The sequence below is a fragment of the Aquarana catesbeiana genome, linkage group LG05 (genome assembly GCF_042186555.1).
Source record: "Aquarana catesbeiana isolate 2022-GZ linkage group LG05, ASM4218655v1, whole genome shotgun sequence".
Lineage (NCBI taxonomy): Eukaryota > Metazoa > Chordata > Amphibia > Anura > Ranidae > Aquarana > Aquarana catesbeiana.
In genome coordinates, this window is record NC_133328.1 from 551,136,421 (window position 1) to 551,158,631 (window position 22,211).

The following is a 22,211-nucleotide window of genomic DNA, read 5'->3' on the forward strand; positions in this document are numbered from 1 at the left end:
TATATATGATATACCACGATCCTGAGCCCGCCAGCGATCGCTGTACAGTGGCGATAAAACTGTAACTGCCTACTACCCCCGCAGGGGTGAAGTGATCTGGTGAGTGGCTGCACTTTCAGAGCAAAGAGATATTATAAGTGAAGGATTATCACCACAGCACAAGAAATTGCACAAGAGACATACTAAAGAATTTTGAAGCACGTTTGCACTTTATCTTGTCACTGTTGCTTTTTGGATTGCACCAGCACATTTGCACTTTATCTTGTTATTGCAATTTTCCTTAGGAACAGACTTCCTACACCCCCTCCCCACTTCCCCATCTCACTCCCCTCCCCCCCCCCCCTTCCTCTCCCCCCCGCCCCTCCCCCTTCCTTCCCTCCTCAGCAATATCACATGTGTAAGCATTTATGTCTATGTATCACCTATGATTGCACAATATTGTAGCAGAATATTTAATTGACACATGCACGGTATTTGTTTTTAATATTTGACATATGCACGGTGCACCTAAGAATTTATTTTAATCTAGTAACCTATATGGAGGTAGGAAACTAAATAGGATATAAAAAGATATCCAAGGAATTGAGAATGCCAGTCAGCAGTGCTCAAACTCTAATCAAGAAGTGGAAAATGAGGGGTTCTGTTGAAACCAAACCACGGTCAGGTAGACCAACTAAAATTTCAGCCACAACTGGCAGGAAAATTGTTCTGGATGCAAATAAAAACCCACAAATAACTTCAGGTGAAATACAGGACTCTCTGAAAACATGTGGTGTGGTTGTTTCAAGATGTACAATAAGGAGGCATTGGAAGAAAGATGGGCTGCATGGTCAAGTCACCAGAAGAAAGCCATTACTACGCAAATGTCACAAAGTATCCCACTTACAATACGCCAAACAGCACAGAGACAAGCCTCAAACCTTCTGGCACAAAGTCATTTGGAGTGATGAGACCAAAATTGAGCTTTTTGGCCACAACCATAAACGCTACATTTGGAGAGGAGTCAACAAAGCCTATGATGAAAGGTATGGAGGTGGATCGCTGATGTTTTGGGGATGTGTGAGCTACAAAGGCACAGGAAATTTGGTCAAAATTGGTGACAAGATGAATGCAGTATGTTATCAAAAAATACTGGAGGAACATTTACATTCATCAGCCAGGAAGCTGCACATGGGACGTACTTGGACATTCCAACATGACAATGATCCAAAACACAAGGCCAAGTTGACCTGTCATTGGCTACAGCAGAATAAAGTGAAGGTTCTGGAGTGGCCATCTCAGTCTCCTGACCTCAATATCATTGAACCACTCTGGGGAGATCTCAAACGTGCAGTTCATGCAAGACAGACCAAGAATTTACAGGAACTGGAGGCTTTTTGCCAAGAGGAATGGGCAGCTTTACCATCTGAGAAGATAAAGAGCCTCATCCACAAATACCACAAAAGACTTCAAGCTGTCATTGATGTTAAAGGGGGCAATACACGGTATTAGGAACTGGGGTATGTAAACTTTTGATCAGGGTCATTTGGGTAGTTTCTGTTGCGATTATGATTTAAAAAGCGTAAACACAGTTGACTGATAATAAATGGCTTCAGCCACACATTAACCATGAGTGAAAGAAAAGTTTTTGTGTTATCATTCATATTCTCTATAAAATTGCCAAGATATCATAAATTCTGCCAGGGTACGTAAACTTATGAGCACAACTGTATATTCTTCAGATTGCTTAAACCCAAAACCAAACATCTATTATATTGCAGCTTATCAATTTTTACATGTGGTGACTGCATTCATTTTCTTTTTAAGGCTTGCTTTCTTTTATTTTCATTTGGTGATCTAGCCAGCAACTCTGTTTTTAAAAATCACAAGCTCTCCTGCAGCATGCGTCACTTTACATGAAAGAGAAAAAAAACAAATAACTCTGGCAGGGATGCTTACAATGGTCAGTTTTGTACGTATTCATTAAAAACCTTTATCCCAAAAGGGAAAAAAAACATGGTTTGCTGTAACTGATTATAAAGTTTGAGCTGGAGTTTGGCTTCAATTTGTTAGTGTATTTAAATCTGCTCATATATTTAGCACTCCCCTCCCCTAGACTGACAATGCTGCTATATGCTGTGCCCACAGTGCTCCTTCAGATTGGGAGCACTCAAATACAGGAGGTGTGTTACTAGTACACCAGAGGTGGGGAGCCAAATAAATGAAAACTAATGCAGCCATCACATCGAATGATTGGTAAACTGCAATATATTACATTTCTGGTTTTGTGTTTAATACCGCTTTAAACATTAATTTGTTTTTTTTCTTTAATTGCACACAGTATAAGTACACTAAAATAATGGTCTGGGTTTTACTTCATACATACCGTCACCAGTGCTGATGGCGCCATTTCGGTAACTGCTGACCGGAGCTTCTGTCCCCAGGCTTGTTACAGAACGGCTGTGTGTCTCTTTGTCAGAAGGCTGATGGGTAAATATGTATAATTATTATACTGGAATAACAGGTAAAGGTGCAATATCATTGTATCTAAACACTGTGTGCCAATATTGTACAAAATAACAAGGTCTCAGATGACAAATTTACGGAATAAGCATCTATTTTATTTTATTTCCATATAGTCATTATCCCAGCATTTTCCAGCTAAGCTACTAGTGACACATGTCGGAGTCGTCTCTGTATTCCTGTTTAGAATTCACTACAGAGCAGGGGTAGGCAACCGTGGCCCTCTAGCTGTTTTGAAACTACAAGTCCCATGAGACATTGTAAGACCCTGACAATCACAGGCATGACTCCTAGAGGCAGAGGCATGATGGGACTTGTAGTTTCACCACAGCTGGAGGGCCGAGGTTGCCTACCCCTGATATAGAGAATGCAGGCCTATCATACAAGTAGCTGGTAAAAATATCCTGATATATCCATGCCGAGAGAGGGTGGAATTTTTTATAACATATAATTACGTAGATTGTTGCTCTAGGGCAGTGATGGTGAACCTTGGCACCCCAGATGTTTTGGAACTACATTCCCCATGATGCTCATGCACTCTGCAGTGTAGTTGAGCATCATGGGAAATGTAGTTCCAAAACATCTGGGTTGCCAAGGTTCGCCATCACTGCTCTTGGGGGAATCCAACTGCCTTAGGGGATAAGGAAGGAACTTTTATGTTATTAGAAAAAATTAGACCACGCTTTATAAAGAGTTTTTGCCTTTCTTTTGATGAACTACAAGTTAAAAGGATATGTTTATTTTTTGGAAAAATATATCAAATGCACATTTTTTGCAGGTAAAAAAACGTGCATGTATTTATTTCTTGGAGCCTGTAAAGTGGGGGTCAGCAACCTGTAGATCAGGTGATTGGTAGACCCCAGAAAAGATCTTTCTCCTGTGTCACCATGCAGACTATTGCTCCTCCACTGCGTAACTCCTGCAGACTATTGCTTCCAGAACTTCCACACCCATGACCGTGTAAGGATGAGGACATCACACTTGACCGTGTAAGGGTGATGTTCCCAGATACCCTCTCCTCCTGCACAAACTTATCCTGTAGTTATCAATGTAATGTCACATCTTCTTCTGTAAGCAAGAAGGACCCACTCTGAATAGTTCCTCAAGCTGGCTCTGGTTGATCGCTGCTACTAGGCCAGAGGCCTGTAGCACCTCTCCCCGGAGGCCTAGTAGTTTAAAAGCACATGTTGAGCGGTGGACTACTGTTCCCAGATAGCAAATCCTGTGCCCACAGGCCACATCGATTTGGCACAACTCCCCACAGTCTCTCCTCTGATCCAGGACTCCTCATCATTGACCGTGTAATGATGAGGACTTCACTAATGACTGTGTAGAAGTGAAGTTCCCTCACAGACTTCTTGGCACATCCAGCCCTCCACTGTGGTACACTCGCCAACCTTTCTCTGTCCTTGATGGAGAACTTAAGTGGACCATACGTTCCGACAGCTTCACCTGCCCCTCTGCTCCAGGAGTTCCTTATCAATGACCGTGTAATGATAAAGACATCGCTAATGACCGTGTAAAAGCGACGTTCCCTCACAGTTTTCCCTGGGCCTCCTCCTGTGATCGGCACTCCCCCCCTCCCCCAGATGGGGGTGCCCTCCTGCTGCTGTTTAGTATTCCATTCTCCACTTCACCCGGCCGACAACTCCTCCCAGTGGCATGTTACCTCAGCTTATATAGGTGGCCCGCCCCCTGCCAATTCTAGTTGGGGATTGGTCAGGGCTCCCACATGAGCTGCCTGCCATTCCAGTTCTAGGCCCTGCCCCTCTTCCAGAACATTCTCCCTGGAAGCTGGGGAGGCACCTCAGAACTAGAGCACAGGTGGTCACACCCACTGCTACACTAACCACTCCCAGCCCTCAGATCAAAAACAAACAGGCCTAGCTTGCAGCATAGGCCTGCCTAAATTTACCTGTGCTGGCAGTCTATCTAGTAAAAATCCTACTACTAGCACCTACCTATTGGTAGAGGGTGCTACACGAGAAAGGTGAACTTATTCTTTAAAGAAGACTATTTTAGGATGAGTTAGCAAATAGGGAGAAACAGGTTAAACTTACTGCATTCACCAAGTTTTCATGGTCTCCATTCTGATTCTTTGCTTTTTTACCTCTGTAGAATCAAAAGCAAAAAAAGAATTATTCACATAAAAATATGTGCAGCACGTTGGCTTAGTAATGAAACGCTTCTGGCTCATAGCACTGGGGTCCCTCTATGTATCCAGGTCAGAACACTTCTACATGGTGTTGGCATGTTCTCCTTGGGCCTGCAGTGGCTATCCTTAACATACTCCAGTTTCCTCAGACACTCCAATTGGCTCCTATCCAAATAGTGTTTGTGTGCATGTATGCATGCATGTGAAATCGGGACCTTGGATTGTAAGCTCTTTAAGGGCAGGGACTGATGTGAATGTACAGCATGTAAACTATGGATGCTATATAAATGTCTGTAAAAAATAAATGTATCACCTAGAAAGGATACATGAAAGGTACTACCGTATCACCATCAAAGATATAAGGATGCTCCTTTATATTTGGAAAGTGAAAAACTGAGGATATGAATATCAGATTTGAATACTGAGCCAACTCCAAAATATTGCATACAAACTTAACAATTTTATAGTATTCATTTATGGGACGCATACAAAAATAGGAAAAATTCTCACCATAACCTTCAGGAACCTCATTATTTTATACAGAACAGCACCTTTAAAATAGCTTCTTGAATATTATCCATGAATTCAAAGCAAGTTTGAAAATGTAACATTTTCTTTTGCTTTGCTGACCTCTGAAAGCTGAATTTGTGTCATCAATGGTCCTGGCAAACATAACGTTCCTGTTATTCCCTGATACAACTGGATGCGTTCACCAGCAAGGCTCTCTTTATATCAAGTTATATCATTATTATTAAAGCATCCACAGCATCCTTTTTTGTGCATGTTATCTAGGCTGTGGGCTATTTAGGAATGTTTAACAGAAAAAATAAATTAACAGAATGCGCCATGGTAAAGTTTCTGTGAACGTTGCTAGATCAAAATTTACAATTCCTTTCTTAACCCTTTCATGACTAAGCCTATTTTTGACATTTGGTGTTTACAAGTTAAAATCCATATTTTTTGCTAGAAAATTACTTAGAGCCCCCAAACATTATATATATATATATATATATATATATATATATATATATATATATATATATTTTAGCAGAGAATCTAGAGAATAAAATGGTGATTGTTGCAATATTTTATGTCACACGGTATTTGTGCAGCGGTGTTTTGGGAAAAGGGACACTTTCATGAGTTTTAAAAAAACCAAACAGTAAAGTTAGCCCAATTTTTTTGTATAATGTAAAAGATGATGTTACGCAGAGTAAATAGATACCAAACATGTCACGCGTTATAGTTGCACGCACTCGTGGAATGGCGACAAACTACGGTACCTAAAAATCTCCATAGGCGATGCTTTAAATTTTTTTTTTACGGTTACCAGGTTAGAGTTACTGAGGAGGTCTAGTGCTAGAATTATTGCTCTTGCTCTGACGATCGTGTGATTTGAACACAGTTTACATATGCAGGCGCGACTTCCGTATGCGTTTTCTTTACTGCGCGAGCTCGCAGGGACCGGGGCGCTTTAAAGAAAAAAAAAAATTTTTCTTATTTATTTTATTTTTCTTTATATTTATAAATTGTGTTTAAAAAAACAGTAATAGGTGGTGACAGGTACTCTAAAAGACCCCCGATCCCTCCTTTGCACTTCACAGTATTCAGATCGCCATTTTCGGCGATTCTGAATACTGTATATTTTTTTAAAACCGGCGTCATTGGCAGCTGAGTAAACGGGAAGTGACGTCATGACGCCACTTCCGCGTTTACAATTAGGAGGTTGGAACGAAGCCGCTTACGGCTTCGTTCCAGACTGTCAGTAGCCGCCGGAGGATTGGTGATCGGGAGGCCCGGTAAGAGCGGCGGGAGGGGGGGGCGTCCCCTACCGCTCCTCCGATATAACAGCCGAGCGGCTTTTAGCCGCATCGGTTGTTATACTTGGAAAGCCGATCATCCCGGTATAACCCCCGAAAGCCGAGTACGCACATCTGCGTACGCTCGGCGGGAAGGGGTTAAAAATAAAGATGTCAATTATTTTTGCAAAATACAGACAGGAAATAACATGTATTTAAAGCCGAAAAATAGGATGTTGAACGTGAAAAAAAATATTTTTTTGGAGTATAATACAGGACACAGGACCAGATGAATTGGTGATTGTAAAGCTTACCAGTGATTGTAAAATCTCATTTTTTCTCCTATAAAAATAATAAACATGTTATACTTGCCTGCTCTGTGTAGTGGTTTTGTACAGAGCAGCCCAAATCCTCCTCTTCTCAGGTCCCTGGCTGGAGCTCCTGGCCCCTCCCTCCTGCAGAGTGCCCCCACAGCAAGCAGCTTGCTATGGGGCCACCCGAGCCGAGCTGCAGCTCTGTGTGTTCATTTAGAAACGGCGCTCGGTTCAGCCCCGCCCCCTCTTTCCTGATTGGCCAACTGCCTTTGATTGACAGCAGCGGGAGCCAATGGCGCTGCTGCTCTGTCTCAGACAATCAGGTGGAAGAGTCACTGGTGGCCGAGGCACTCGTGGACATCGCTGGACAGAGATGGGGCTCGGGTAAGTATTAGGGGTTGCTGGGGCGGCTGCTGCATTGGAATATTAGAATGCATTAAGATAAAAAACCTTTTGCCTTTACAACCCCTCTAAGCCTAGTACACACAATGAGATTATCAGACGAATCATTGTCTGTTTTTCTTTGCATGCTAGTCTCCATATCGAAAGAGAATAGGTTACTAAAGTACGAAAATTCACATATGACAGAAAAAACATTTTGTGAGTGATCTAATGTATTTGTACTCTATTTTAGAAAAAAAACTGTACTAATTAAAACGAAAATCATACGATCTGGAATCATACAAATTTTTTTTTGTGTCTATTCCTTCGGAAAATTTGGGACGAAAGCTGTGTACTAATGATCAGTATATCATACGATCTCGTCTAAAGCTGAATTTTTCATCTGGTTTTCTCATCGTGGGTATGAGGCTTTAGACCATAGGTAATAAGCAATTGCCTTTAGGTGATTAACACTGGCAAACAAAGCTGTAACAACAGCCCCAGTATAACCTACACCAGTGGTTCTCAACCCTGTCCTCAAGGTTCCTAGCTATGTTTTGGATCATACAGCTAAAGCCTGGTAAACAGACACAACTGGACTTAAGGAGGGCTTCTAACCTTTTGTCTATTTGGTCCTTGAAAATTGAAACATACATGGCAGTGTATATGACTGGGATGGTCTTTTTTTAAAGGAACTTTTTAGAGCGCTGGAAAAAATGTTTTTTATCAATCAGGAGTGTTTTATTGAAGGAAAGAGTACATACATTACAGCATAATCATATTCAATGTGTTACAGGGGTAAAATGTATAATGTTGGTATAAGTATTACACATAGTACATAAATATATATAGCTAACAGTGTGGACGGTGTTCCAATGCAGGAAGTATTACATTTCTCAATCCTGAAGTCAGGGGTATAATGCCTTAATAAGGGGGGAAGGAGACAAGAAAGGGGAGAGAAAGGGGGAAAAACCAGCAAAGAAGGGGGCGGAAGAGAGGGGAGAAGAGAAGAAAGAAAAAAAAAGGGAAATAGAAGGGAGACAGACAGGTTACATAGTTACATAGTAGGTGAGGTTGAAAAAAGACACAAGTCCATCAAGTCCAACCTATGTGTCAGTATTACATTGTATATCCCTGTATGTTGCGGTCATTCAGGTGCTTATCTAATAGTTTCTTGAAGCTATCAATGCTCCCCGCTGAGACCACCGCCTGTTTATGGGGAACTGTGTCAAATGCTTTTGCAAAATCCAGATACACCACGTCTACGGGCCTTCCTTTATCTAGATGGCAACTCACCTCCTCATAGAAAGTTAATAGATTGGTTTGGCAAGAACGATTCTTCATGAATCCATGCTGATTACTGCTAATGATACCGTTCTTATTACTAAAATCTTGTATATAGTCCCTTATCATCCCCTCCAAGAGTTTACATACTATTGATGTTAGGCTAACTGGTCTGTAATTCCCAGGGATGTATTTTGGGCCCTTTTTAAATATTGGTGCTACATTGGCTTTTCTCCAATCAGCTGGTACCATTCCAGTCAGTAGACTATCTGTAAAAATGAGGAACAACGGTCTGGCAATCACTTGACTGAGTTCCCTAAGTACCCTTGGATGCAAGCCATCTGGTCCCGGTGATTTATTAATGTTAAGTTTCTCAAGTCTAATTTTAATTCTGTCCTCTGTTAACCATGGAGGTGCTTCCTGTGTTGTGTCATGAGGATAAACACTGCAGTTTTGGTTACTGAAGCCCCCTGATTCACTCGTGAAGACTGAGGAGAAGAATAAATTCAATACCTTTGCCATCTCCCCATCCTTTGTAACCAGATGTCCTTCCTCATTCTTTATGGGGCCAATATGGTCTGTCCTCCCTTTTTTACTGTTTACATACTTAAAGAATTTCTTGGGATTTTTTTTGCTCTCCTCCGCTATGTGTCTTTCATGTTCTATCTTAGCCATCCTAATTGCACCCTTACATTTCCTGTTGCATTCTTTATAAAGTCTGAATGCTGAGGATGATCCCTCAACCTTGTATTTTTTGAAGGCCTTCTGCTTTGCTTTTATATGTATTTTTACATTGGAGTTAAGCCATCCAGGACTTTTGTTCGCTCTTTTAAATGTATTACCCAATGGGATACATTGGCTAATGCCCTTATTTAATATGCTCTTAAAGCAAACCCATCTCTCCTCCGTATTCTTTGTTCCTAATATTTTATCCCAGTTTATGCCTTTTAGCAAGGTTTGTAGTTTAGGGAAGTTGGCTCTTTTGAAATTCAGTGTCTTTGTATTCCCTTTATGTTTCCTATTTGTGTGATTTATACTGAAACTAATTGACCTGTGATCGCTGTACCTAAATTGCCCCGTATTTCCACATCCGTGATCAGGTCTGTATTGTTGGTAATCAGTAGATCCAGTAATGTTTTAATTCTAGTTGGTGCGTCTACCATCTGACCCATAAAATTGTCCTGCAAGACATTAAGGAGTTGGCGAGCCTTAAATGAATGCGCGGTTCCCTCCACCCAGTCTATGTCTGGATAATTAAAATCCCCCATTATGATAACACTTCCCATCCTTGCTGCTAATCCAATTTGTGATAGGAGATCCGTCTCCACTTCCTCCCTCAGGTTAGGGGGCCTATAGCATACTCCCAGTATTATTTTCCCCTTAGCTTCATCCCTTTGGAGCTCTACCCATAAGGATTCCACCTCCTCCCTAGCTCCCTTAGTAATGTCATCTCTCACATTCACTTGTACATTATTCTTGATATATAGGCATACCCCTCCCCCTTTTTTACCCTCCCTATCCTTGCGGTAAAGGGTATACCCTTGAATGTTTGCCAGCCAATCATGAGAGCTGTTGAACCAGGTCTCTGAAATTCCCACAAAATCCAAATCCTCCTCGTACAACAGTATCTCTAGTTCACCCATCTTGTCTGCCATGCTCCTGGCATTGGTGAACATGCCACATAGTTTAGACCGATCGCATATTGTCCTCGTATTGGGTGTTTCGAGATTGCAACTAGGACTTGCTACTATACTCACCTTGTGTTTTTGTGCTTTGGTTAACCTGCCACTAATGCCCCCAATACTACCCTCTGGAATATCTTCCGCGCTGGCTATCTCTGCCTCTGGACCCTCCCCCCCATCGCCTAGTTTAAAAACCCCTCTAACTTTTTGGCCATCTTCATTCTCGGATTACTATATCCCTTTGATTAAATTGTTGTCCATGGTAACCATACTTTATCGAATTTCCAGGGGCACTCACGACTAATGTACGTCAACTTATATAACGGAAGGGCAGCATTAACTTTATTCTCCCATGTGGCTACAGCTGGGGGGGCAGAGGGGGTCCACTTGCACAATATTTCCTTTTTTACATAAAAAAGCAGATATGATATCAACAGTTTGCTATAATGCGATCTTTGGTCATCGTCATGTATACCCAGTAAAGCTAATTCAGGCGTCATAGGGACAGCCAATTCAAGACGAACATTCAACTGTTTGAATACCCCTGCCCAAAAGGTCGACAACATGGGGCAGTCCCAGAACATATGCATGTATGTGCCCAAGTGTGCCAGACATTTAGGACAATGTGGGTCTCTATCAGGATATAGTTTAGACATACGTACCAGGGTAAAATACACCCTGTGGAGAAACTTTGAGTTTGTTCCCTGCAGATATGACCAGCTTGGGGCCTTGTTCCAAACTGTCCTCCCAATCCTCCCTCTCTAGTGCAAGGAAAAAATGTTTTAGTGGGACAAATATTTTTCCAGTAAGAGAAAGTAAACAGGGGAGGCTTTGGCAGGCCAACCCAGTTTCATTTTCATTTAAACATTTAAAAAAGATCACCTAGACTGGAGCCCTTTGACTGGGCAAGGTGATTTAAACCGAATGGGTTGTTTTACAAGGTGAGGGTTTACAAATAGAAGAATTGGGAGAGTAAACCTCAGGGAATTGCAATTCCAAATAAGGAAAAGGGAATTTTATAAAAGAGGTACCATCATCTTAGTAAATTGAGAATAGGGGTTGCAGACAGTTCCCCAAACTAGTCTCTACTGTAAAGATAAGGACTATCTCGGTACCAATAGGACAATATACACATGTATAGGTAAAAGCTGTGTTTTATTTTATATATAACAAAAAGACAATACATGATTTACAATAATCAAGACAATAAATACAAAAAAAAAAAAACAAGGGATATTGATACAGTTATATAGATACTTAGTATGCTCCAATAGGAGTCAAAAAGTATAGAAGGTCCTCACGGGACATGTTGTCCTCTACATGTTTCGCGATCAATGACCGTTACATCAGGAGGATGAATTCGGGAGTCCAAACACAGAAGCACAGTCATGAAGACCACAAGGTTTCCCTATGGCAGATATGGGGGATGTATACAGGTGGATGGTAAATCTTCAGAAATAACTGATATAACAATGCAAACAAATTTAAGTCCGGGGGGGGGGGGGTATAAAAAGGGTAGATATAGATAATTGATTCAAGGTGTACGCATATTCCCTTAATGATCCAGAGAGGAGAAAAGGATTGGTTGAAAATATTACCAGTCAAAGGTGCTGAATGTATCAGCACTGTAAACGAGTCAATCAATCTGGATCTAAAGCAATGGTAAACAAAGTGTCCCCCCTTGGAGCGATCATCCACGAGGTTTAACCCCTTCCCGCCGACCGTACGCAGATATGCGTACTCGGCTTTCCGGGGTTATACCGGGATGATGCCTGCAGCTGCAGGCATCATCCCGGTACCGTTGTTTCCAGCGGGCGATCGGCTACCCGTGTATAACAACCGATGCGGCTAAAAGCCGCTCGGTTGTTATACCGGAGGAGCGGGAGGGGACACCCCCCCCCTCCGCCGCCTCCCGCCGCTGTTACCGGGCCTCCCATGCGATCGGGAGGCCCGGTGTCCAATCGGGAATCTTCGGCGGCTGGGGGCGGGCTGGAACGAAGCTGTGAGCGGCTTCGTTCCAGCCTTCTTGTTGTAAACGCGGAAGCGACGTCATGACGTCACTTCCCGTTTACTCGACTGCCAATGGCGCCGAATTAAAAAAAGTACACAGTATTCAGAATCGCCGTTTTCGGCGATCTGAATACTTTGAAGTGTAAAGGAGGGATGGGGGGTCTTTTAGACCCCCCATCCCTCCATAAAGAATACCTGTCACCACCTATTACTGTCACAAGGGATGTTTACATTCCTTGTGACAGCAATTAAAAAAAAAAAATTTTTTTAAACACAATTTATAAAGTAAAAAAATAAATAAAGTAAATAAATACATAAAAAAATTTTTTTTTTAAAGTGCCCCTGTCCCTGCGAGCTTGCGCAGCGAAGAAAACGCATACGGAAGTCGTGCCCGCATATGTAAACGGTGTTCAAACCACACATGTGAGGTATCACCGCGATCGTCAGAGCGAGAGCAATAATTCTAGCCCAAGACCTCCTCTGTAGCTCAAACCTGGTAACCGTAAAACATTTTTAAAGCGTCGCCTATGGAAATTCATAGGTACCGTAGTTTGTCGCCATTCCACGAGTGCGTGCAATTATAAAGGGTGACATGTTTGGTATCTATTTACTCGGCGTAACATCATCTTTCACATTATACAAAAAAATTGGGGTAACTTTACTGTTTGGATTTTTTAAAATTCATGAAAGTGTCCCTTTTCCAAAAATTTGCGTTTAAAACACCGCTGCACAAATACCGTGTGATAAAAAATATTGCAACAATCGCCATTTTATTCTCTAGATTCTCTGCTAAAAAATATATATATAATGTTTGGGAACTCTAAGTAATTTTCTAGCAAAAAATACGGATTTTAACTTGTAAACACCAAATTTCAAAAATAGGCTTAGTCATGAAAGGGTTAAAATAGAAATGAAAGGCAAAACATTTGTGTAAATGATATAAAACAAATTATAAATACTTTTTTTCCCCTTATTTTATAAAAGTTTTCACATTCCCTCTGTTCTCATCTGTATAAGAGCTGAGGAAAGGAGAAACAGTAGCACACTGAGCTGCTTCTGCTTAACCACTTGCCGCCCGCCATATAACAAAATGACGTTGGCAAAGTGGTTGCGATATCCTGACCAGACGTCATATGACGTCTTTCAGGATATGGGGGCGCGCATTGCACCTATCGTTGTTGCTGCGTGTCAGTCTGACACATTGCAGCTTCAATCTAGGCAAAGAGTCTCTGACAGACTTTTTACCACGCGATCAACCGTGTCCAATCACGGCTGATCACGATGTAAACAAGAAGAGCCATTGATTGCCTTTTCCTCACTCGCATCTGACAGATGCGTGTAGAGAAGAGCTGATTGGCTGCTCTCCTGAGGGGGGGGGGGGTCTGTGTTGATTGTTTCTCAGCGTACCACCCCTCGGATGCCCACACAGGGCCACCAGGGATGGCCACCACACTGGACCACCAGGTATGCCACACTAGACCACCAGGGAAATGCCAATCAGTGCCCAGGCAGCTACCAATCAGTGCCCAGGCAGCTGCCAATCAGTGCCAAAGAAAAATGCCTGCCAGTGCCAGCAGTGATGTCTATCAGATAAATCTATCAGTGCCAGCCATCAGTCCCCATCAGTGCCGCCTATCAGTGCCACCCATAAATACCCATCAGTGCAGCCATCAGTGTCCCCTATGAGTGACCATCAGTGCCACCTATCAATGCCCATCAGTGCCGCCTATCAATGCCACCTATCAGTGCCGCCTATCAGTACCACCTATCAGTACCCATCAGTGCCGCCTATCAGTGCCGCCTCATCTGTGCTGCCTTATCAGTGCAGCTTATCAGTGCAGGAGAAAACGTCCTTATTTACAAAATTTTATAACAATTTTTTTTTCAAAATTTTTGGTCTTTTTTTAATTGTTTAGCAAAAAATAAAAACCGAAGAGGTGATCAAATACCACCAAAAGAAAGCTCTATTTGTGGGAACAAACTGATAAAAAATTTAGTTTGGGTACAGTGTAGCATGACCGCGCAATTGTCATTCAAAAAGTGACAATGCTGAAAGCTGAAAATTGGCCTGTTCAGGAAGGTGCGAAAGTGCCCTGTATTGAAGTGGTTAATATCAGTTTTTAAAAGGAAAGCAGAGGGACTGGCAGGAACACCAAGGATTTCACACAAAAGAAGCAATATGAAGAGAACAGGATATATTTTCATACAAAAACATGGTACAGCAGGCATATATCAGGAATATGAAATGATGGGGGGTGGGATATTGTTCCGATCTCTAAAAGGGCTCCCCATCAATGCAGACCTTGTAGTTGAAATTTCCTATCTGGATAAGTAAAAGGAAGGCTTGTGTCCAAAGAGGGCTAGGAAGGCCACTGAGGAGGGCAGAGTAGGGACAATGGTCAGGATAAGCAGAATTAGGACCTGGAGGGGGAGAAGTTGCTCATCCCCTATCTCCTGAGCTGTTAGAGAGGCTGGGCCCACGGACCCTGCCCCCTTGCTCCAATAATACATCAAATGTGGTAAGGTTTCACATTGCTGTGCTGCGGTTTGGCTGCAGCATAGGTATACCCACAGTTTTTGTGCCGCTAACCCGCAATTTCCTATAGACTATTAGATTGCATGTTTTTTGCCACATTTTCTGAAAGCGCACCATAGATGTAACATGCAGGATTTTCGGTGCACTTTCGGAAAACGCACAACCTAATAGAAAAGTATTGGGAACCGTGGCTTAACCGCACGAAAACCGCAGGTACACCAACACCACGGATAAACTGCAGTGCAGCAGAGTTAAGCCAGCCTAAGCTGCAGACAGCACTCCTCTGTTAATACCAAAGAGACCGGATTAATGTTCACGTTAAGTTGCCATGGTCCTGGACCTGAATAGCACCATATTGCCAACACAACATCACCTTTCTGGTGATTACCAAGCCCTAAAATTTAGGGACTAGTGTTAAGTGTCCTTCACACTATCAATAACGTATGATAAAATAAAAACTAGATAAATGCAGCAAAATCTGAAATGTGCACAGTGACACATATAAATAAAGACAACAAATCAAAATATGATTTCGCGCAGTGATCGAATATCCTGGGAAGGATTTCCTCTGGGTAAAGTGTTGTTAAAAATATATTAACGCAAGACTAATATATTGCATAAGGTGCATAAGTGCATACACAATCAATAATAGAGTAATATATTCATAAATACATAGCTGATACACATAAATAAATGCTTTTACATAACTAGTGAGTGCTACCAAAAATACTGGTGAATGAAGTGCCAATAATAATTAATAAGTGCAATATATAGTGAATAGTCCAAAAATGAAATAAATGGAAAGACTAGGTCCTCATGAATGGTTGAACTGTATTAGGAAGTCCTGAATAGGGATATAGTATGCTTCCAATAGATGGTTTCTTAATAATAGATTATAGTGGTGTTGCCCTTAAAAACTTCCTGTAAATATGGTCTCCCAGAACTCTCACCTCAAAGCTGTTAAATCATAGCATCTGTGAGTTCAGGTCCATAGATGTTATCACTGCCGTATGTCAGTGTGGCAGACTGAGTTTCTCCTCCAGGATCCCCTGCTGTGATTCCTAAAATAGCTCCGGTATAGACAGCACAGTGATAAGGGTAAAGAAGGGAGAGAAGAAAGGGGGCTCCACTGGTGTAGTATGTTAAAATATAGGGATGTTTATTTGAATAAATAAAAGTGAACTCTTACATTTAGACACAAGGTTAAAAGCAGATAGACAAAACAATGTTAGTGTGGCGCTTTCAGCGCACTCTCACTTCTCCTCCTGTGTACGTCTCGCTCTGGCCAATCCCTATGCGTTACAACACCGTCACGTGTCTTCATTTGGGGACTCAGATGAAGACACGTGACGGTGTCGTAACGCGTAGGGATTGGCCGGAGCGAGACGTACACAGGAGGAGAAGTGAGAGTGCGCTGAAAGCGCCACACTAACATTGTTTTGTCTATCTGCTTTTAACCTTGTGTCTAAATGTAAGAGTTCACTTTTATTTATTCAAATAAACATCCCTATAGTTTAACATACTACACCAGTGGAGCCCCCTTTCTTCTCTACCTTCTTTACCCTTATCGCTGTGCTGTCTATACCGGAGCTATTTTAGGAATCACAGCAGGGGATCCTGGAGGAGAAACTCAGTCTGCCACACTGACATACGGCAGTGATAACATCTATGGACCTGAACTCACAGATGCTATGATTTAACAGCTTTGAGGTGAGAGTTCTGGGAGACCATATTTACAGGAAGTTTTTAAGGGCAACACCACTATAATCTATTATTAGAAAACCATCTATTGGAAGCATACTATATCCCTATTCAGGACTTCCTAATACAGTTCAACCATTCATGAGGACCTAGTCTTTCCATTTATTTCATTTTTGGACTATTCACTATATATATTGCACTTATTAATTATTATTGGCACTTCATTCACCAGTATTTTTGGTAGCACTGACTAGTTATGTAAAAGCATTTAATTATATGTATCAGTTATGTATTTATGAATATATTAGTCTATTATTGATTGGATATGCACTTACGCACCTTATGCAATATATTAGTCTTGCGTTAATATATTTTTGACAACACTTTACATAGAGGAAATCTAACCCCTAAAGTTTAGCTGAGGATCCAGTAAGCTGCAATAATAGAAGCCACAGTGGTGTAGCAATTAGAAATTTTGCTAGAAGAGTCTTGATGACAGTGACAAAAAAGTCAAGTGGCATGCTTCTATTAGAACAGAGAGAGAAGACATCTACCACATAAGGGCACTAGCAAAAAAAAACAAAAAAACAAAAAACAAAAAAAAAACTGAGGGCGGCTGGGAGTGGGAGGGGTTTTATTGGGGCAGCTTTGTTTGTCAGTGTCCAATCACCTGAAAGCAACTACATAAAATCCATGGTCTGAGACTCTGGTGCGGTGTCCTGTAATGTACTTTAGGTTTTGGACGGCATTAAAACCCCCATCAAAAATTCCCTGCTGCCTGTGTCCACTCTAAGGAGAGTCAACTTTTTTTTTTGTCCTGGTGAACACTGACACCAAGACTGACAGTAAAGAAAAACAATACATTTTGTGCTGTTACCAGAAGAGCTAGGCCTAATACTTGAAGTTGGTAGTGGTGATAATGCCTCTTTTATTGCCCTTCCTTAAGCTGCAAAGGCAGTGGATGGTGTGTACATATGCCGCAGCTGTGATGCTTTGCATTGTGGTATGGCAAAAATTATCTCCTCTGTTACCTTTGGTGCTCAGCAACACCCGCTGAACATGGCCCATTCAACTGATACAATGCAGATCGCGCTTCAGAGGGCAAAACAAGTGTAAATGAATCCTTATAAAGAACAATCTTCCAATGGGGATGTCAGGGCTGGGCTCAGCCCTTCTCAAAGCTGGCCGCTCAGCTGTTGGCTAATTGGCAGCTCCTAGCTCTCCAGTGACACACCTGTTGATGATATCCTGCTCATCAGTCCTGCCTACTTAAGCCGTCCAGTCCAGGTGATCTCTGCCTTCGCCTTGGTCACATCTCTAGAGATGCTCTCCTGTGTTCCTGTTAAAGACTTGCTTGGCTGACGGTCCTTCTGGCCCCAGATCCTGTTTGCTGTTCTACTACGCTCATCTCTGGCTCCCTGACGTTTTGACTTGTCTGACTATCCGTTACGGTTCCTGAACTCTGGCTATGTTTTGACTACATTTACTCTGTTTACCTTTTTTTATTATTATTAAACAAGTGTGATTTAACTGTACTTCTCTCTCAGTCTGATTCATGGTTTCTGACACTTCAGGGGACATCTGCCTGAGAGGAGATCGACCTCACTTTGCAAAGATTTCTTCTCACTTCTGGTTTTTTCCAAAGTTTTGGATTTAGCTGCTCTTATATATAGATAGATAGATATATCTATCTATATATATAGATATCCAGCACAGTGGCTAAGTGGTTATCACTTCCGCCTGGCAGCACTAGGGTCGTCGATTCGAATCCCAACCATGGCACTACCTAACTGAAGTCTGCATCTGCGTGTTCTCCCTGTGCCTGCGTGGGTTTCCTCCAGGTACTCCGGTTTCCTCCCACACTCCAAAGACATGCTGGTAGGTTCATTGGCTCCTGTGTAAATTGGCCCTAGTGTGTCTATATGTGTTAGGGACTTTAGATTGTAAGCTTTTTGAGTGCAGTGACTGATGTGAATGTAAAATATATATGGATGACATTCACTAGTGGTGAATCAATCACTAACAAAAACACATGCACTCTAATGATTCATTTGCAGTGAGCTTTTGGTGAATGTCACATTTACTGCTTTATAAAGAAGTGAGTTATGCAATAGATTGCTTTTGTGTTTAAAGGGCAAGAAAAATCTCACAAATGGGACACATACTGGAGAAATAAAAATAGATGGGTTTTAATGGATTCCGTTTCACATTTAAAATTAAAAAAGGGTTTGGCTGTAAATAAATACTGTATAATAATAGATTGAGCCTATAAAATGAGATTTCTTTTAGTAGTGACTGCTATTAGTCACATTAGTGTTCTCTGCTACTTTAATCTACAATATATGTGACAGCATTGTATTTTCAGCTCTATTAAACAGCCAGCGTTTTGGGGCTGTGATCTTTGCGTGACATCCATGTCTAGTCCACAGTGCATAACAAAATGATGTGATCTTACCTGTCACAGCTAGAGCAGAGGAAGAAGAGGACGGTAATGAAAAGAAAGTTGGATAGTAGAGCCAGGCCGCCCCATACTAAGAGTAGGCTGTCTTCACTGCTGACTTCCCCATTCACGACAGCCACAGCTTCCTGTACCAGTGGAGGCATTCTCAGCAACTGGGTACGTGCTCAACAAGTGGCCTCATTTGTACAACGGGATTTCACTGGAAGAGAAAAACACACATTACAACATCTACACAGGACTTCTTGCAGCTAAATGCTTCTATGGAAAAATATACCACCGACTTTACACTTTCCTTCTAAAATACACAAAACTGATGAATTAGAAGAAGAAAAAACGTTTGTGGTCAATGTTATTTTTGAGGCTGGTTTCACACTTTTCCGCTGTGGTTTTGTCTTGTGTGTTGGTTCAAGGTGAATGCCGCGGCAATGCGCTATCATGCGAAAATGTGTGCTATGGACATGCATTGCAGCGCATGTTTCGCATGATAGCGCATTGCCGTGGCATTCACCTTGAATCCCAACACAAAAGACAATGCAGCTCCAACTTACATGCACTGCCAACAATGGTGCATGCAAACCTGCTTATTGACTGCTTATGCCGGAGGCTGAGAGCTAGGATGTAACAAAGCAAAGACTTCAAGAGGTATACTTGGAGTGACCCTGTGAGGTACTCTCTGTAATCTGGCTACATTACATGACACAGAATTGAGATTAAAATAAATCAAGTGTACTTTTTGACACAATTGACTTTTTTGCTGGATATACCATAGTAGCTCACAGACTGGTTTCAGACAATGGAACTTTTCTTTAGCCATGGTAGGACACAGAATACAGTGTGTGAGGATCTTTCAGGAGTGTAGTTTATAAATCCCAGCATATTGGGTCTGCTTCACAAAAGTAATGGTTTATTAGCTCTTTTAAAAGTGGCTGAGAGGATTTTCCTGTTGGCTAAAGTTGGTAAATTTGACATTGTTGCAATCAATGTGATATTTAGATTTTCTCTTTTTGTTTTTTTAATAACAAAAAGAGAACAGATAAATAAGAAGTGACAAAGCCACACTGAATCATACACATAACAGAATGAATAGTTGTGGGGCCCAAAGCAGCTGCCCCTTGAGCCCACGCTGCCTGCAAATAGTTATGTGGATTTGGCTATCACTCAGGAGATGAGGGCGGAATTAAATGTTGGGGGCACTGGTGATTGATTGGGTGTTATGTCCGCAGCCCGTATGGCGACTGGCCAGCTCGGTAAAGTAAACAATGTCCGGTGAGTGCACCTGTCAGTCCGGGCACAGTAATGCCCCGTACACACGGTCGGATTTTCCGATGGAAAACGTCCGATCGGAGCGTGTTGTCGGAAATTCCGACCGTGTGTGGGCTCCATCGGACATTTTCCATCGGATTTTCCGACACACAAAGTTGGAGAGCAGGAGATAAAATTTTCCGACAACAAAATCTGTTGTCGGAAATTCCGATCGTGTGTACACAAATCCGACGGACAAAGTGCCACGCATGCTCAGAATAAATAAAGAGATGAAAGCTATTGGCCACTGCCCCGTTTATAGTCCCGACGTACATGTTTTACGTCACCGCGTTTAGAACGATCGGATTTTCCGACAACTTTGTGTGACCGTGTGTATGCAAGACAAGTTTGAGCCAACATCCATCGGAAAAAATCCTAGGATTTTGTTGTCGGAATGTCCGAACAAAGTCCGACCGTGTATACGCCCTATAACACTGACCCCTCTCCCTCACCATGTCCAACAAGCCGCAGACTATTGGCCTGCTGAGGAACTTTTTCACTGGAGGGTTTGGCTGTGTGTACCTGGGGTTCGTCTGACATCTTTTGGACACTAGTAAAGTTAGACTATGGGAAGGTGGAAATGCAGGAGTTTGTTGAGGGGGTCCGGTGTAATGATGGGGGTAGTATAGGGGGCGGGGTCCTGTGTAATAATGGGGGTAGTATGGAGGAGGGATCCTGTGTAATGATGGAGAAGGGAGACCTGTGATACTACAGTTGGCGAGTATGTACTGTTACAGATCAAGCTAAGGACTTGTTAGTGGATCAGTTCTTTATGTTTATATTATTAAAGTTTTTTTAGATAAGTCCATCTGTGTGTTTGTTTTATGGGACTTTGGGGTGGAGAGCGAAATTGCATGGTGGGGAAATTGTTTGCCCAGGGTCCAATCAATATTAAAGAGGGCCCTGGGCACGCCACATGTAGAATATCATCCATGAAAGATCAATACAACTTCAGTCATACTTAGAAAGTAAACAATCACAAAAAAAGATATTCAACCTTTCATAGGAAAAAACACGGGGTTGTAGACCACATGCCAAGTACATGACATGTGCACAGCTCATATCAACTGTAACAGATCAGCAACAGGCGAAGAAAAGTAGGGGGGGGGGGGGGGGAGAGGAAAGAAAAAGAGAAAAAAACAGCAACACTGGATCTGAGCACATGCAACCACTGAACCATATAGCCTTGGCAGCTCCAAATACACCCAGAATAGCCAAAATATTTATTTAGCCAAAAGGAAATAAACAAAACTTAAAAACTTAGATTTTTCAGTCCTGAACATAACGAAAAAAAAAAAATACAACTTAAAATAATATAGTCCCTTCAGCTTTAACAAAACACTAATGAGTCTAGTTATAAAATATTGCATGAATGTCACAAACATTTGTGTAAGTTAAACGAAATTTCACAGTAGGTTTTCTAATAGAATAATTCCTGTATCATCAGCGCCATCTACTGGCCAAATGTGCTATAGTTTTCTAAAATACCTTAATGAGATGACACAGGAATTAATCTATTATAAAACAAACAGAAATTGTGTTCATCTTGCACAAATGTTTCTGACTCTCACTTGTTTATGACATTTGTGCAACAAATGTTTTATAAATAGACCCCCATTTAACACAAGGTGTACATAAACGGCAATGTACACAGATTACAATGGGTATGTGTTACCACTGTGGATTGAGACTAATGCCCTGTACACACGATAGGATTTTCCGATGGAAAATGTGTGATAGGACCCTGTTGTCGGAAATTCCGACCGTGTGTGGGCTCCATCACACTTTTTCCATAGGAATTTCCGACACACAAAGTTTGAGAGCTTGCTTTAAAATTTTCCGACAACAAAATCTGTTGTCGAAAATTCCGATTGTGTGTACACAAATCCGACGCACAAAGTGCCACGCATGCTCAGAATAAATTAAGAGATGAAAGCTATTGGCTACTGCCCAGTTTATAGTCCAGATGTACGTGTTTTACGTCACCGCGTTCAGAACGATCGGATTTTCCGACAACTTTGTGTGATCGTGTGTATGCAAGACAAGTTTGAGCCAACATCCGTCGGAAAAAATCCATGGATTTT

The 22,211-nt window shown here is 41.8% G+C and overlaps 1 protein-coding gene across 5 annotated transcripts in view; it reads right to left on the minus strand.

Annotated features, from left to right (window-relative positions):
- The window catches only part of PAG1 (phosphoprotein membrane anchor with glycosphingolipid microdomains 1), a 400,978-nt gene that overhangs the window by 18,724 nt on the left and 360,043 nt on the right, over positions 1–22,211 (minus strand). For all 5 annotated transcript variants that reach the window (XM_073631862.1, XM_073631860.1, XM_073631863.1 and 2 more), the window contains 3 exons: positions 18,820–19,024; positions 4,563–4,614; positions 2,366–2,462 (listed from right to left, as the gene is read on the minus strand). In XM_073631862.1, the coding sequence (XP_073487963.1) occupies positions 2,366–2,462; positions 4,563–4,614; positions 18,820–18,968 (298 nt within the window). In that variant the 5' untranslated portion in view covers positions 18,969–19,024. The remainder of the gene's footprint in view (positions 1–2,365; positions 2,463–4,562; positions 4,615–18,819; positions 19,025–22,211) is intronic.